At 43.8% G+C, this 17,393-nt stretch overlaps 1 protein-coding gene across 1 annotated transcript in view; it reads right to left on the minus strand.

The window, feature by feature from the left end:
• NRG1 (neuregulin 1) overlaps positions 1 to 6,854 on the minus strand; it is an 875,148-nt gene extending 868,294 nt beyond the window's left edge. The window contains exon 1 of the mRNA XM_044305159.1: positions 5,834 to 6,854. Within this exon, the coding sequence (XP_044161094.1) occupies positions 5,834 to 6,854 (1,021 nt within the window). The remainder of the gene's footprint in view (positions 1 to 5,833) is intronic.
• Between the last annotated feature and the right edge of the window lie 10,539 nt (positions 6,855 to 17,393).

Here is a 17,393-nt window from a genome sequence, read left to right on the forward strand (position 1 = left end):
TAGGAAATATGGCTTCCAAAAACAATCACACTTAAAGGGAACCTGTCACCGGGATTTTGGCCATAGAGCTGGGGATATGGGTTGCTAGATGGCCGCTAGCACATCCGCAATACCCAGTCCCTATAGCTCTGTGTGCTTTTATTGTGTAAAAAAATGTTTGATACATATGCAAATTAACCTGAGATGAGTCCTGTTGAACTTTTATTTTCATTTTTTATTTTAAAGAAATACTGGGAAAATTGTATTCTTAAAGGGCATCTGCCTATGAAACTGGATGTCCTGTTGCATGTGCGCTTGGCAGCTGAAATCTTAGAAAAATGATCTTTTAATATATGCAGATATGGCTCTAGAAGCAATAGGGCGTTGCCGCTACACCTAGAGGCTCTGCTTTCTCTGCAATTGCCACGCCCTCTGGACAGGGCCAGGCAGGCGTGAGAACATTTACAATGCCTAGCCCTGTCAATCAAAATGGAGAGGGTGCTAGAGTTGCAAAGAGAGCTAAACCTCTAGGTGTAAGGACAACTCCCTCACTTGCATATATTAAAACTTTATTTTTCTTAGCACTGCGGTCACACATGAACATGGCACCAACACAGATGTCTTCAGCTGCCAACCACACATGTAACAGGTCAGCCAGTGTCATAGGTACATATTTGCGGTCAGATGTCTTTTAAATATATCAGCATAGGTTTACCAAAGAAAGGTTCACTATTTTATTTTTTGTGCAAGAAACCTCACATATTAAGAATGAATGTGTGCTACACTGTGGTGCATTTGTAAACTGCGGAAAGGTAATTGCTAGAGAAGATCACAGCACACTTCAATACACTGCACACGGAAAGACAAATCCATAATTACTTGCTGAGATTTGCTACATATACAGTTAGGCTTAATATCGCATCTCTTATCTAGGTATATAGTTACGTAGAACTGTCTGATCTATATAAAATGGGAGTGGAAACGATGATGAGAGCTAAGTCTTTGGCTTGTTTGCAAAATGGCAGCATACGTCTCGATAATTTAATACTAGACAACGTGACTGTCATTGTAGATCATTACTATTTGGGAAACACAGCGCTAATACATTATTCTAGTTCATTAAACCCATTCATTAGACATCATGTCTGTTGTATTATACTTACCTAAATGCTAAATCAGAATGATTCGCTTTACACAGCAGCACTAAAAGCTTCTTTAAACCTATAATATGCTATGTCTCTCTCTCTGGTATATATATATATATTTGAAACTATTAAATATTAAAATATTTACTTAAAATAAATAAAATACTCACAAAGCTATACTGCATGCCATGCTATTTCAATTATGTAGCAAAACGGTTGTGGTTTTGTAGGTTTCAATTCAAACTACTCATGATGATCAGCAATACTGAATGTCGACTGCCGCATTCTAAACACCTACTAAGCAGAGCGCACACTATGTATATATATATATATAAATATATATATATATATACACACACACATTCAAATTACCCATAGGAGCATCCAGCCTTGCAAAGTGCAAATGACACAATATATTTCACAATAGAAAAAGCATTGCTCTTGCTACAAAGCAATGTCTGCTATTAAGTAAAGTCCCAGAGAGGCATTGTCTGCCTTACACACTGACATCTATCAGCCAGAGCTGGGGATTCCCAACTCACTTTCACACTTCAGCACCACACTAGCTGAACAGCTCCCCCCAGCTTCTTGGCCTCTGCCATGCAAAGAGCTCAGCTCAATAGGTGATGCACTAGTAGTTTAGAAACCTCTATATATGGTACAGTTTGTGATGGCGGTTACAGTTCACCCCAATACAAAGGACACTACAGGTTGCATGAACCATTATACCACCACTAACAGGAGTTATCAATACATATGGCACTTTCCACAGATGAGTCATCAGCACAGGTTGGTGACAGAGCATTTTTAAGTTCATCAACAAGCAGAAAGATGCCAGCATAAGGTAGAGCCATATACATATGCTGTGGCAGCAGGCATTTTTAACACATTGTGTCATCATAAACTTCACCAATGTAACACCTATGAAACTGGGCCAAAGTATGGCACTTAAACACACGATAAACAAGCACAATGGGAGGTGATCTCCAGGCTACCAAGTGGTCACTAAATGGCTTTTTAATAAGGCACAGAATGACTATGAAACAGAATGGAAATATTCATTCTACCAGAGGCAAGGCCTCCAGCCCTCACAATACAGGAGCTGTATACCTTTAGCTAGCATTATTAAGAATACACTTGCATTACACATGTTGGCATTTTTGAAAGCATTATCACAATGGACTACCAATGTTATACCATTCAACATCTCTTAAAACACCTATATGGATCGTATGATAAACGGTCACCTTCAGCTAGACCTTCACAGCATGAGAGGGCGATACTTAGTGCATAACTTTTACTTAACATTTTACTTAATGCTTCAAAAGTGAAGAAAACATCATAATATAGTTCACATAGCACAAAATTGTATCAAATATGTTGATAATATTCAATACCAGGGGGATACATGGGGGTCATATGATCACTCATAGAAAAGTGGGCATTTTGATATGTGTGTGATGCTCAGTATGAAGAGCGTTCATTGTAACCTTACTAGTGTTAAGCATCCATCCCTTCCTACAGCTGCCTCTACATAGGAATGCCTTGGGATATACCCAGACATCCTTCCCAATGAAGGTAAAGAAGGGAGGATGAATCCAGCACATTGCTAAGCTACACCAGTATTTAGAATGTATCACTCTATAATGTAATATCAGTATTTAAAATGAAGATCTAACAGGTCTATGTACATACACAAAAGTGTGTGTTCCACCAAAGTATGATAGACGTGGAATCCATGTAGGAAGAAAGCTAAAGCACGGTATGATAAAATAACGCAATTCAACAAGTCATATTTCCATTATATTGTGGGAATTTTTCTTACTATGTATGAGCCCATTTTTATTGTATAACCTGCTATGAGATTTAGGGAGAATGGCGATTGTTTGTTCTTCATAGGCTCCTGGGTGCCTTGGTGGATCTCAAGGAAACATGGTACATATTCTCTTTATGATCCAACTTAAAATACTAGGGAGTTCTGGAAGGTTCTAATTAAGAAATGGGGCAGATTTACCATAGCCCGTCAGTGCATGCTGGGTCATAAATTAGGTGCCGCATCCTGTAGTCTGTGTCCCTGAACTGATTTCAATGTTCTTCTACGCCAGAAAGTGGCGAGGCTGGCGGGGAAATTGCATAATGTGCAGTTTGCAATTTTTTCACTCCACAAAGGCGCTGTGTCTTTATGATAAATCTGCTCTATTGTGCTTTGGATGCAGTGCGCAATAATGTATACACTAATGTAACTGTAACTGATGGGGCACTGCTTCCCACTCTGCCTATCATCCCATACTAACCAATCACAGCACAGCGTTCATTTTACTGCATCATTTCTTACAATACTGTAGACCAATGTTTACCAGCCTGTGGCTCACCAACTGTGGCAAAAGTAGAACTCCCAACATATGCTGATGGTTGCAGGCTGTTACAGCATTGTGGGAGTTGCAGTTTTGCAAAAGCTGTAGAGCCACAGGGTAGCAAACATAGGTCCACAGTATTGTAAAAAGTTCTCTAGCATACCTCCCAACTTTTGAAAAGACCATAGCGGGACAATGGCAGAGGCATTGCCATAATACTACCATACAATTTTTATACCCACAGTAGTGCTCACAGTATTTATGCCCTCATCGTGCCCCCACATAATATTTAAGTCTCCATAGTGCCCCCACACAATATTTATTCCACCCTAGTCCCACCCCATACAGTAGTTATGCCCTCAAAGTGCCATGTACTGTTACAAAAAAGCAAAACTCCCCTAGCCCTGTTCCCCGATGATCGGAGCACATTCTGCCTTCCCCAGCAGGTGTGATGCGGTGACATATGTGCCTACTGGGCTGTGTAAGAGGAGCGCAAAGGCAGCCTGCACACTCCGCCGACAAAGCCCAGCAGGCACTATGCGTTAACGCATCGCATCTGAGGCTCTGGAGAGCACAGACCAGGGAATGGTGAAGCAGGGAGCTGACAGCATCCTGTTTCACCATTACATTAAACTGTCTCTGCGTCCTTAAGTTGCAGAGACAGTTGAAATAGTGACATACCTCGGCCACTCTGGGACCATAGGACAGCTGCAGGAATCCGGGCCTGTTCCGCCAGATCCGGGATGGTTGGGAGTTTGCTGTAGTAAAATGAAAAATGTGCTGTGATTGGGTTGATTGCTATGGGTAAGTGTATTTTGGATAGCACATGCAGGGATAGAAGAGGCAGACTGAAATGCAAGGGGCTCTAGGTAAAGCGGAACTCCTAAAACAGGGACATCAGCTGGGGAGGGAGATTTGGGAGTTCCCCATACATGTGAAACTGTTACACTAATGTGGATGGAGGACCTATAAATAAAAAAACATAAATAAATAAAAATTAAACATTATAAATGTTTTCTTTGCATCTCTAATTGGGCCAGGCTAGTGTGTCTCGAATAGGCCTTATTTTAGTGTACATGGGGTGACGCTCATCAAATAGGGCACAATATTATAAGTCCACTGGAACTCATGGGATACCCATATTTGACTGGAAATATTACATTCTTGGGACAATCAGTTTGCTCTATGTTTGTGTAAAAGATTTGTTTCACTTAAGGCATCTACCGTATATATACATTTTGATGATCTATATCCACTATTAAAGGAGTTTTCTGTTACTTAACTACTGATGGTTCCTCAGGATAGGTCATCAGTATCTGATCGGTGGGGGCCCAACACCTGGGAACCCTGCTGATCAGCTGTTCAAGAAGGTAGTGGCCTTCTCTCAGCTTTCCCTAGACCAGTGATGAGAAATTCATCAGTCATGTGGACTGGGCGCAGCTTAGCCCTATAGAAGTGAATGGGGCTGAGCTGCAATACCAAGCAGAGCCACTATACAAAGTATGGGACTGTGCTTGGTAAGCACAGAGAAGGCCACGCGCTCACGGGAGTACCAGTGCCTTCTCAAACAGCGGGGTCCCGTGTGTTGGACCCCAACAATCAGATAGAGATACCAATCAGATACTGATGACATATCCAGAGGATAGGTTACCAGTATTTAAGTCTCGGAAAACCCTTTTAATTCTACGCTTATCTTTCATATATTTTATAAGCAACAGCTACCACTGCTCTTTCTCTCTATATATAGTAAATGGCTCAATATGAGTTTTTTTTGTTTTTGTTTTTTGTAACGTGTAATATTTTGCAGCTGGATGTGAAGCATTGTTGGTGATGGGTAACATGTTCCTAAATTGTGGTTATACGATAAAGAAGGGTTTAATTACATAATTCAAAATGACAGACGTATGACTTGTTGAACTGCTGCAAAGAATTCCTCATACTTTATTTTCTCCCCCACATGAAATACCTACTTATCATATCTTGGTGGGGAACAAAAGGATGCAAAGTGTGTTTGTATAACTATATAAACCTACCAAATCTTACACTTACAAAACTAACACTGGATTAAAACCAAATATATATTTTTTTTTCACTTTTGAAGAAGTAAAGGTTATGTTTTACCTATTGTCCTCTCATGTGGTGATATATACTCCCCCTGTGATAGCCTCATGGCTTAGACAAACAAAACTTAGTCAAACCTCATTCTACATATTAGACACCTTGTATTCATGCTACATTGCCAACAAAACTTGTTTACTGCATAAAACCTCTCCTTAAAATATCACTCCTGAAAAGATGTTTTCAAACACCTCTTCTTTGGTGTCATAGTATGAGAAACACAAGTCAGTAACTTACCACAACCTCTGCATAGCACCCTGCCAATATCCTTTTTCATATTCCTGCCAGTCTCTAGTGGTGAGAAGGATGCTCTAAAGATTGAGCTACTGTTGGTTGGATCCATGAAGAAAATATACCTGCTGTCCTCCTTCAGCTTCACACAGCTGGAACCGAAATCCACTGTGATAACAGAGTCTTTCTCCAAGCCTGCCGATTTCACTGCCCAGACCTGGTGCACCTTCACCAGGTAAGACTGTTGGATTCCAGGAGCCACAGAGGAAGCTGAACCATCAAATGTGGTGAAGTTAGAAAAGCCACTGAGTGTTATTGTGGCAGTTGTGGTAAAGCTACCTGCAGAATGTGTTGTCCAGCTGTTGGCAGTGGCTACCTGTTCTTGAGATGCAGTACTCACCAATGACGCTGTCTGTTGCTTGTCTATTATTCCATCCACCTGCTCTTTGACCACCTGTCCTCTTCTCCTCCCAGAAGTAACCAAGTCCCCTTCCTCGGGCACCTTCCTCTTGCGCCCCTCTGGTGCTTGCTGTTGATGTACTTTGCCCTCAATCACCACCCGTGAACGTTGAGCCAGTTCCTGTACAGATCCTGCACTTGGGGAAGAATAACATAGGGCTCCACCTGTACTTGGAGATAGCACCCCACCACCACCACCACCTGCACCTGCTACAACAGCAGCCAGGAGCGCCCCTCCAGCTAGCACTGCAGCAGGGAGAGGAGGAGCCGGGGAATGAGTAGATGCTGCAGCGCCAGAGCCAGCAGCACTACCAGGAGCACCGGTCACTGCAGCACCACCTGCTCCAGCACCTCCAGCAGAAGAAGACGAAGAAGAGGAGGAGGAGGCAGTCACTGCAGCCGAAGTCCATAGGAAAAACAGGAGGGCTCCATAGCAACAACCCCAACAACAGGAGCAGCCACCACCTGCAAGACTAGACCCTACTGGACCAGGCAACAAGCAAGGTGCAAGACCGGCAGCCAGAGAGGTGGTGGAGGAGGAAGAGGAGGATGTGTATTGTAATCTCATGGTAAGCTGTCTCCCAGCCGGCTCTGCTAGCAGTGTGATACCCCCTGGACACCCTTCACCCCCACCCCAGTTCTGGGGCTCCTGGGATGATGGCCTGATTGAATGAAGGATGGCTTTTGGGAGGAGGAAGCAGAGGTTATTTCTTGGTGCAGCAACAAGAGGTTGATGGGGCGGAGGTTTTGCAGGACCCAGTAGACTTGAGATAGTGATGATAAGAGCAGAGAGGGTGGATGGATTAGGTTTAGCACGTTTCCAACAAGCTCAGGAAAAAAAGATAAAGGCGAGAAAAAAGAATTCTGAGAGAAATCAGATGTAGGATTTTCAGGGGAGATGATGCTGTAGTCATGTCCTGACGCTTCTGCATGGAGGAGGAGAGCAGGAGTCTGTTGCTGAATGGTTTATGGAGACCAAACCTCCTGTGTGAAGTGAAGTGATGCTGCGGCTGAGGCTGCTGCTACAGACTGAGAGGCAGAGACACGCAGATACACACACTTCCACATACAGAAGACAGGGAGGAGGAGGAGCAGCCTACAGGATTGCTTGCCCAAGCCATGTGTACTTCCAGGGCTGTTTACATCCAGCTTTTCACATTTCATTGACACTCACTTTTATTATGCAGTAGGAAATATTGCCATCAAGTTGACAATTACTGTAGGTTGAGATGACATGCAGCAATATTACAAGGCTGTAAATTATATGATATTTCAGGCAGACATGAAGATTATTGTGATAATTTCCTGTTCATATTTTGGGCACATTTTTGAGGTACATGTGTGCCTCAGATGTATGGTTAGATATCTGCCAACTATCTCTGCTTAAAAAAAAAGTATTTTTGAGGAATTCCCTTATATTGAGAAGCATAGTTGACTAGTTTTACAATGTGGTGGAGAAAAGATATATATGTGTTGCCTCAAGATAAAGTATTAATTGGTTCTGGGGCAACCATTGTAGATTGAGATCATTGTGAGACCATCATTCAATGGAAAATGGGTAATTAGTTCCAAAGCCCCATCTTAAAATAAGAAAATTTAAGATTAATGGAAATGAAGCAGCACACTACTACAGATAAAATAAATCCTTAAAGGGGTTTTCCACGATTTTTATACTGATGACTTATCCTCTGGATAGGTCATCAGTATCTGATTGGTTGCGGTCCAACACCCGGGACCACTGCCAATCAGCTATTTGGGAAGGCAGAGGAACTCTTGTGAGCACCACCTCCTTCTCTCTGCTTTTCCTAGGCTGAGTGATGACACGTTCAATGGGGCTGAGCACGATACCCAGCAGAACCGCTATAACTTTGTACGGCGCTGGATTTGGTAAGCTATGAGAAGACAGTGTGTTGGTGTCTTCTCAAAACAGCTGATTGGTGGGGGTCACAGGTGTTGGACCCTCACCGATCAGATACTGATGACCTATCCAGAGGATAAGTCTTCAGTTAAAATATCCTGGAAAACCCTTTTAAATGTCATAGTCAGAAATAGTTGTTGGAAGCTGTAAGTCATGTTTTAGCTCGAGGACAGGAGCTTCCTCGATATCCTGTACAGTACACGCAGTGGCACCAGAAAAGTACCATGGAGCCGTCCGCACCAGAACATGTAGTACCGTACTGTACTGTAGAGAGCCGCTACTACAGGTGTTTTTCCAGTAAAATGTCCATGTTGATTGGTTGGATCTTTCAGTCAGTCTCATGAACCACAGATCAGCAGCGTCTGAGGCACTGTATCTTGAGTCTGGGTTTAGTTACAGTAGCCCAAGAAAGACCATTGTATCCTGACTGAGGCCAGGTTGGCAGTGTACTGGCAAAACATGCCAAAAGGACACTCTTGCCATAGGTCTGGTCAATAGATCTGGGTAGGTTAGAGCTATACTGAGAAGTATTTCCCATTGTATAAGCCAAACATAGAACCCATGCATGATGTAAACCTAGCATGGGCAATTCGTTATTCCCATAAAATGAAATATGGACATCTTACCGGCTGTGTTGGCAATGCAGAAGCAAGAGCAATCCAAGAACTCCTACGGTATATCTTATTAACCACTGGTATCAAAGAGACAGGTCGTTGTCTGGAAACTGCCTTATGCTTTCCCAGGAGCAATTTCTATACAAATCTATTCCTAGCAATGTGTCATTGCAAGTAAATGGATGTTTCCATGTCATGTTTGTCTCAATGACAGTCCAGACAATGAGTACAATAAAAGTGACGCATTTACTTTTAGAGAAATTGGATCATTTATTTACCCACGGCTGATGCTATGAGAGGTCCTCATCTGTCTGATTGTAAGAGAAGGGTTTTATGTATCCTTATGTGACAAATACAGAATCAGTGCCGGCCTCCTGTACTGCATAACATTTATTACACAATTCACCATCCCAGTGACGTACCATAATGTTCCCCTAACCAGGATACCACGCAATGAGAACACTGCATTCGTTTTCTCTGTTCCCAATTCCCTAAATGTGATCTACCATAGTGACGATGCAAACACTGCTTTCTAGAACATTTTCTATGCAAACCGGATACAATGCGCCAGTTTAACCCTATTAAAATGTGCAGCCTGCTGTGTCACATTAATATGAGTTAGCAGTTGGGATTATGCAGCAGATATGTGGAACATCAGTGTCAAATGCTACACCTGGTTTTATAGTGCTTTTCTGGACAAGATCCAAATTAGTATGTTAAGTAGAGCAAGATCTTATCATACCTAAGGGATGTGGAATTGGTGAAGCTCCTGACAGTGCTTTAATGAGTGAATGTAGTATAGGAATGATGCTTTCCCATCATTAACATGTTATATCAGACACATTCATTTCTGAAATAGCACTATGGACATTAAGGCCTCATGCACACGACCGTATGTATTTGCAGTCCATAAATTGTGGATCCGCAAAAGACTATACAGTCCATGTTGAATCTGCTTTTGTTGCGGACACATTGACTTTAATGGGTCTGTGGTCCATTCTGTGGCCAAATATAGCTCATGTTCTACCTGTCCGCGGAACAGACATGCAGATGCATAAAGTACACATATCATATGCGCCAAATGCGCATCACAGACCCATTGAAGTTAATTGTCACTTCAGCAAATAGCATTTATTATGTAGAGAAAGTTAATACAAGGCACTTACTAATGTATTTTGATTGTCCATATTGCCTCCTTTGCTGGCTGGATTCATTTTTCCATTTCATTATACACTGCTTATTTCCATGGTTACGACCACCCTGAAATCTATCAGTGGTGGTCGTGCTTACACACTTTAGGAAAAAGCACTAGCCTATGTGCGCTCCTATGGTCCCAGCCACCAGAGAGTCTGGTGCTTTTTCCTATAGTGTGCAAGCACAAAAACAAGCAGTGTATGATCTGATGGAAAAATGAAACCAGACAGCAAAGGAAGCAATATGGACGATCCCTAAACATGATAAAGTACCTTGTATTAACTTTTATGTGATGAATGCCAATTATTGATGCAATACAACCCTTTTAGGAATATTGGTTCCATTCTACTGTAAAATGTATGGCCTCTACGGAGGTTTCAGCAAATATTGTGAGACTTACTTAGTCTTGCCTCTATCATGTGTCACTTCCTTATTTCGCATAAATGTCTGAATCAAAATAGGAAGCAGATCTCAGCTTCGTTAATGAGGTGACATCTGATAGAGGCGAGATGAAGTAAGTAGTGTTGAGAGAGCATGCTCGGCCGAAGACCAGTTCGGCTCGAGCATCACTATGCTTGGCACATGGCGGTACTCGCCCGAGTACTGCATGTGCTCAAGCACAATGCTCAAGTCTCGTCCCTGCACGTTTTGCGGCTTCTAAGCAGCCAATAAACGTGCAGGTAAGTACTACCCTCACTGTAATGCCAGTAGCATTACAGTGATTGGCTGGCCGGAACGCATCATCTGGTGCTATATAGCACCCGATGACTCGTGTTCGGCTCATTCTAAGTCAGGGAGAGCTGAGCATAGGAAGGGACAGAGAGTGTAAGGAGTGTAATCGAATATTATAAGTGTACAAAAACATCTCAGAGACCCAAAAGTCCTTTAAGGACTATTGTGTGTGACAGCAGCAATATATGTTTCTAGCGCAACCTGCGCTAAATTGGTCAGTGTTAGGGAGAGCTGTGCATAGGAAGGGACAGACAGGGTAGGGAGTGTAATAGGAAGATTTTTATACAAAAAACTTTTCAGAGACCCAAAAGTTATTTTAAGGACTATTGTGTGTGACAGCAGCAATATAGATTTTTAGCGAATCCTGCACTAAATACTGTGTAAAAGGCCGCTGCGGACAGTTAAATTATCCGTGCCACATCTCCTGTCTAAAGTGTGCACATATCTAAAATATTAGTGACATCCAGTGCAGTTTTTCTGTAGACGGTGTCTGCTGCGTTCAGTAAAATTATCCGCGCCACATCTCCTGTCTAAAGTGTGCGCATCCCTAAAATATCTGTGACATCCAGTGCAGTTTTTCTGTAGACACTGCAAACTGTGACATTACCTGTGGTACCTGTCCTGTATAATGTTTCCTCATCACAAATACTGTTGTAAATTTTTTTGCACATACACTTCCAAATCCTACGCTACTGTACGTGTGACATATTTTCAAGAATATATCACATTTAAAATGAAGAAGGCGAGCAGTAGGGGACAGGGAAGTGGCCATGATGCTGATGTTGCATGCAGAGGCCGTAGCCCTAGGCACGGAGAAACTGTGCCTGCTGCCAGAGCACAAGAAAAACAATCATCCAAGATACCTAGCTTCATGTCCCAGTTTGCAGGGCGGCGCAGGACACCACTCTTGAAGTCAGACCAGTGCGAGCATGTGGTCGGTTGGATTGCAGAAGATAATGCTTTCAGTCGGTTAAACACCACTCTGTCTTCCACCAAGTCCAGTCTCAGTAGCCAGCAGTCTGGTCCACACAATCCTCACCCTGATCCGCCTTCCTCCCACCATTTATAGCGTGGCCAAACAAGTGATCCCACACTCAAATATTCTAAGGAGCTCTTTTCAGCGCCAATACTTGATTTGGCCCTCTTGCCAAGCACGCTTGAAGAGGGACATGAGATCTTGTGCTCTGATTCCCAACCTCTTGAGCATCCACAGTCACAAGAACATGACGTGGTGAACGGCAATTAGAGTTTAATGAGGTGGATGATGATGAGACACAGTTGCCAATGAGTCAACCGCAATTACTGTCTCAAGAGGTTGATGAAGAGGTTGTGGTTAGGTCAATAAACCAGGAGGATGATCAGAGTGAGGAAATGGAAGAGGAAGTGGTGGACGATGAGGTCACTGACCCTACCTGGGAAGGTGGCAAGCCGAGCGAGGAGAGCAGTACAGAGGGGGACCGATCTGCAGCACCGCAAAAGGCTGGAAGAGGCAGTGGGGTGGCAAATGGAAGAAGGTGGGTCACACCAAACAGGCCCGCAACTGTTCCACGGAGCACCCCCTTTGCGGAACACTCCCTTGCCGAGGGGTAGATGTTCTGCAGTATGACGCTTTTTTGAAGAAATTGGAAACTACTAAATTATAGTAGTTTGCAACCTGTGCCATACGAAAATGAGCCGGGCGTGAACACTAGCAACCTCACCACCACCAGCATGATCCGCCACTTGGCATCCACGCACCGTAATAAGCGGGACGAATGCCTGGGTCCACAATCGGTGTCTGCGGGTCACACCACTGCCTCCTCTTCCGCTATGTTATGTGGTGGCTAATCTCCTGTCAAAGGCGCAGGCTCGGATGCCTCCCGCCCTGCACCTGAACCTTCACAAGTACCATCAGCGACCACATCCACTTCTGTGTCCCAGCGCAGCCTCCAAATGTCCTTACCCCAGGCCTTTGAACGCAAGCGAAAATACCCAGCCACCCACCCACAGGCCATAGCACTAAATGCGCAGCTTTCCAAATTACTGGCCCTGGAAATATTGCCATTAGGCTAGTGGACACTGAGGCCTTCCGCAGCCTGATTTTCAAGGTGTGCTGTGGCCGCCTTACACCAACATGTGTGACGTAACATCACACGTGCCCTGACCAATGCAGTTACTGGGAAGGTCCACTTAACCACAGACACAGGGACAAGTACATTTGGCCAGGGACGTTACATTTCCCTGACGGCACACTGGGTGAATATTGTGGAGTCTGGGAGCGAGTCGCACCGTGGGATGGCACAGGTGCTACCGATGCCAAGGATTGCGGGCCCTACGTCGATCAGGGTTTCCGCCAGCACCTACGTTAGTGGCTCCAACCCCCACTTCTTCTCCTCCACCAACTCCTCCACTTCCACCTCTGAATTATCCACGTGTAGCTCCAGTCAGTCATCTGTCGGTAGCTGGAAGCAGTGTAGCACTGCAGTGGGGAAGCGGCAACAGGCCATGCTGAAGCTAATATGCTTAGGGGACAAACAGCACGCCGCCGCAGAGCTATGGCAGGGGATAAGAGACCAGACTAAGATGTGGCTCTCACCACTCAACCTAGAACCAGGCATGGTTGTGTCTGATAATGGCCGTAACTTGGTGGCAGCTTTGGAGCTGCTCGGCAAGCCTAGACACATACCATGCCTTGCCTACGTCTTCAACCTTGTGGTTCAGTGGTTTCTCAAAACCTACCCCAATTTTCCTGAGCTACTGGTGAAGGTGCGCTGTGTGTGTGCACATTTCCACAAGTCACCAACAGCTGTTGTGCGACTTGAGAACATGCTGGAACTTCATGTTCCACATGTTGGCCAGGGTTTGTGAGCAGCAGAGGGCAGTAGTGGAATACCAACTGCAACATGGTCGCCTTTCCAGTCAGCTTCCTCTATTCACAAGCGAGGAGTGGGCATGGATGTCTGACCTCTGTGAGGTTTTAAGAAGCTTTGAGTAATCAACACAGATTGTGAGCGGCGATAACGCTGAGGTCAGCTCACCTGCAGGCCCGCACCTCAAATCTTTTATGTGGTTAGCTCACCTGAAGGCCCTCGCATATAATTTTTTTTAGGGTAAGCTCACCTGCAGGCCCTTGCATATAATGTTTTACAGGGTCAACTCACAAGTAGACGCTGCCATATAATTTTTTACAGGGTCAGCTCACCAGCAGGCCCGCACCTAAAATCTTTTACAGGGTCAGCTCACCTGTAGGCCCGCACCTAAAATAGGTAATAGGTAATTTGTACTCATGCTGGCTTGCTTGGATGTGGTAGCCGTCTCTCAGGCTCCCTCTCCTGAATCAAACACTGATTCCCCATTACCCATAGTTACAATTGTTTGCGCTGACAATAACATCTAAAGTTGATAGGCCAGACATCCTAACGGATCGTCGCCATCACGGGGACGTGCGATCGGCCCCAGGTTAACTAGAGTCACCAAAGTGGCAGCAGGCTCTCACCCATAATGTTTTAGATGGTCAGATCAGCAGGCCCTTCATCCAAATGTTTTTGAGGATCACCAGCAAGCCATCAATCATAATTTTTTAAGGGTGTGTATTATGCCCTCCTTTATGTGTAATAAATGGTCTATTGAAGTGCCGGTTCCTTGTAATTTTTGGTGGTGTGTCCATAAATTTCTGATATTTTCCTATGAACCAGGCACCCTCCCCTCTTCAGAGCAGGGGTTACCTGGTTTAATGCTCGGGTTCTCCCATTGACTTCCATTATACTCCCGATTTGTTCAGCCCGAGCCCCCGAGCACCTGAACACTACGTTGCTCGATCAACACTAGAAGTAAGTCGAACGATATTTGCTGAAACTTCGGCAAGACCTCTGCAGAGGCCATACATTTTACATTAGGACGGAGCTCATATTCTTACCAAAGTTTTCAAACTAATAGATTCGCTAAAGTATAGAGAACATGGTTGGAATGCTCTTTGAATGTTAGTAGTAATTGCTCACAATCTATATAACAGACGACATTCCTATAAGCATATTGTTACATTAGGCCTCTTGCACACGAACATGTGTGCTCAATTTGCGGGCCGCAATGCACGAACACCCACCGCGGGGCAGCCGCAGCGGATTGTGGACCCATTCACTTTAATGGATCCGCGATCCGGCCGTTACGCAAAAAGATAGGCTATGTTCTATCTTTTTGCGGAACGAAAGTACGGGACGAAACCTCACGGAAGCAAGGTTCCATTCCATGCTTCCATTCCGCACTATTCCACATCTCCGGATTTGCAGACCCATTGAAGTGAATAGGTCCGCATCTGTGATACGGACTGCACACGGAACGGTGCCCGTGTATTGCGGATCTGCAAATGCGGTCCACAATACGGCCACGGAGCACACACGTTTGTGTGCAATAAGCCTTACTAGTATAGCCACGTGACCCTTTTCTGGGTGCTTTAACATTGCCTGTACTCACCATGTCATCTGTTTTAATGTGGATTAGAATAAAGATGTCTGATTTCATAGACTTTCAGTGAATGTCACAACCATTCTTTTCTTTTCAAAAACATCGAAATAATAGTAATCACTATTTATTGCTCCTATTTTTCAGATTTTTGGATATGAGGTTACATACATGTAAAATCAATCTGTCCTTTATCAAGATCTATAAAACTGTGAGCTGTCAGCTTAAAAGAAACAGAAGGTTCTGGATCTACATGGATTAGGGGCTGGTTATAAGCAAGAAAAAAAGAGAGATAATAATAAGAAGCTTACAAAAGCATGGAGTAGTTGAAAATTTACCAGAATAAGACAGATCTGCATACTGCCCCCAAGTACAGTGAGGAGGATAGTAAGAGAGGCAAAGGGCAACCCAAAAGTTACAGGTTCAGAAATTCACTGTTAAAAGGTGCTGCCGCACATGCATTTTTTATTTAATTTTTTGAATACCTTTTTTTATATAAGAAATATGTACCCCTTGTAATGTCGCTCCCTCAGTAGAGCAGTATGGAAAAAAATAATTAGTTAAAAAATACAATGCAGAAATATAAAAAAATCGACACGTATTGCCAGCCAGATTTTTCAAGCAGGGCAAAAAAACTATGGATGTCTATATGGATATCAAATATGACAAAAAAAATCACAGAAAAAACTAAGATAAAAACATCCTGCACGATATGATACAAATGTGTGGATGTCCCTGACCATATTATTGAAGAAAACCACAGAAATAAGATAATAATGCACTTAGTAAAGTAGATGCAAGCACTATACAGGTCCTTCTCCAAAAATTAGCATATTGTGATAAAGTTCATTATTTTCTGTAATGTACTGATAAACATTAGACTTTCATATATTTTAGATTCATTACACACCAACTGAAGTAGTTCAACCCTTTTATTGTTTTAATATTGATGATTTTGGCATACAGCTCATGAAAACCCAAAATTCCTATCTAAAAAAATTAGCATATCATGAAAAGGTTCTCTAAACGAGCTATTAACCTAATCATCTGAATCAACTAATTAAATCTAAACACCTGCAAAAGATTCCTGAGGCTTTTAAAAACTCCCAGCCTGGTTCATTACTCAAAACCGCAATCATGGGTAAGACTGCCAACCTGACTGCTGTCCAGAAGGCCATCATTGACACCCTCAAGCAAGAGGGTAAGACACAGAAAGACATGTCTGAAGGAATAGGCTGTTCCCAGAGCGCTGTATCAAGGCCCCTCAGTGGGAAGTCTGTGGGAAGGAAAAAGTGTGGCAGAAAACGCTGCACAACGAGAAGAGGTGACCGGACCCTGAGGAAGATTGTGGAGAAGGACCGATTCCAGACCTTGGGGGACCTGCGGAAGCAGTGGACTGAGTCTGGAGTAGAAACATCCAGAGCCACCGTGTACAGGCGTGTGCAGGAAATGGGCTACAGGTGCCACATTCCCCAGGTCAAGCCACTTTTGAACCAGAAACAGCGGCAGAAGCGCCTGACCTGGGCTACAGAGAAGCAGCACTGGACTGTTGCATGTCATTCGGAAATCAAGGTGCCAGAGTCTGGAGGAAGACTGGGGAGAGGGAAATGCCAAAATGCCTGAAGTCCAGTGTCAAGTACCCACAGTCAGTGATGGTCTGGGGTGCCATGTCAGCTGCTGGTGCTGGTCCACTGTGTTTTATCAAGGGCAGGGTCAATGCAGCTAGCTATCAGGAGATTTTGGAGCACTTCATGCTTCCATCTGCTGAAAAGCTTTATGGAGATGAAGATTTCATTTTTCAGCACGACCTGGCACCTGCTCACAGTGCCAAAACCACTGGTAAATGGTTTACTGACCATGGTATTACTGTGCTCAATTGGCCTGCCAACTCTCCTGACCTGAACCCCATAGAGAATCTGTGAGATATTGGGAAGAGAAAGTTGAGAGACGCAAGACCCAACACTCTGGATGAGCTTAAGGTCGCTATCGAAGCATCCTGGGCCTCCATAACACCTCAGCAGTGCCACAGGCTGATTGCCTCCATGCCACGCCGCATTGATGCAGTCATTTCTGCAAAAGGATTCCCGACCAAGTATTGAGTGCATAACTGAACATAATTATTTGAAGGTTGACTTCTTTTGTATTAAAAACACTTTTATTTTATTGGTCGGATGAAATATGCTAATTTTTTGAAATAGGAAATTTGGGTTTT

Source organism: Bufo gargarizans, chromosome 1 (genome assembly GCF_014858855.1).
Source record: "Bufo gargarizans isolate SCDJY-AF-19 chromosome 1, ASM1485885v1, whole genome shotgun sequence".
In the NCBI taxonomy this organism is placed as follows: domain Eukaryota; kingdom Metazoa; phylum Chordata; class Amphibia; order Anura; family Bufonidae; genus Bufo; species Bufo gargarizans.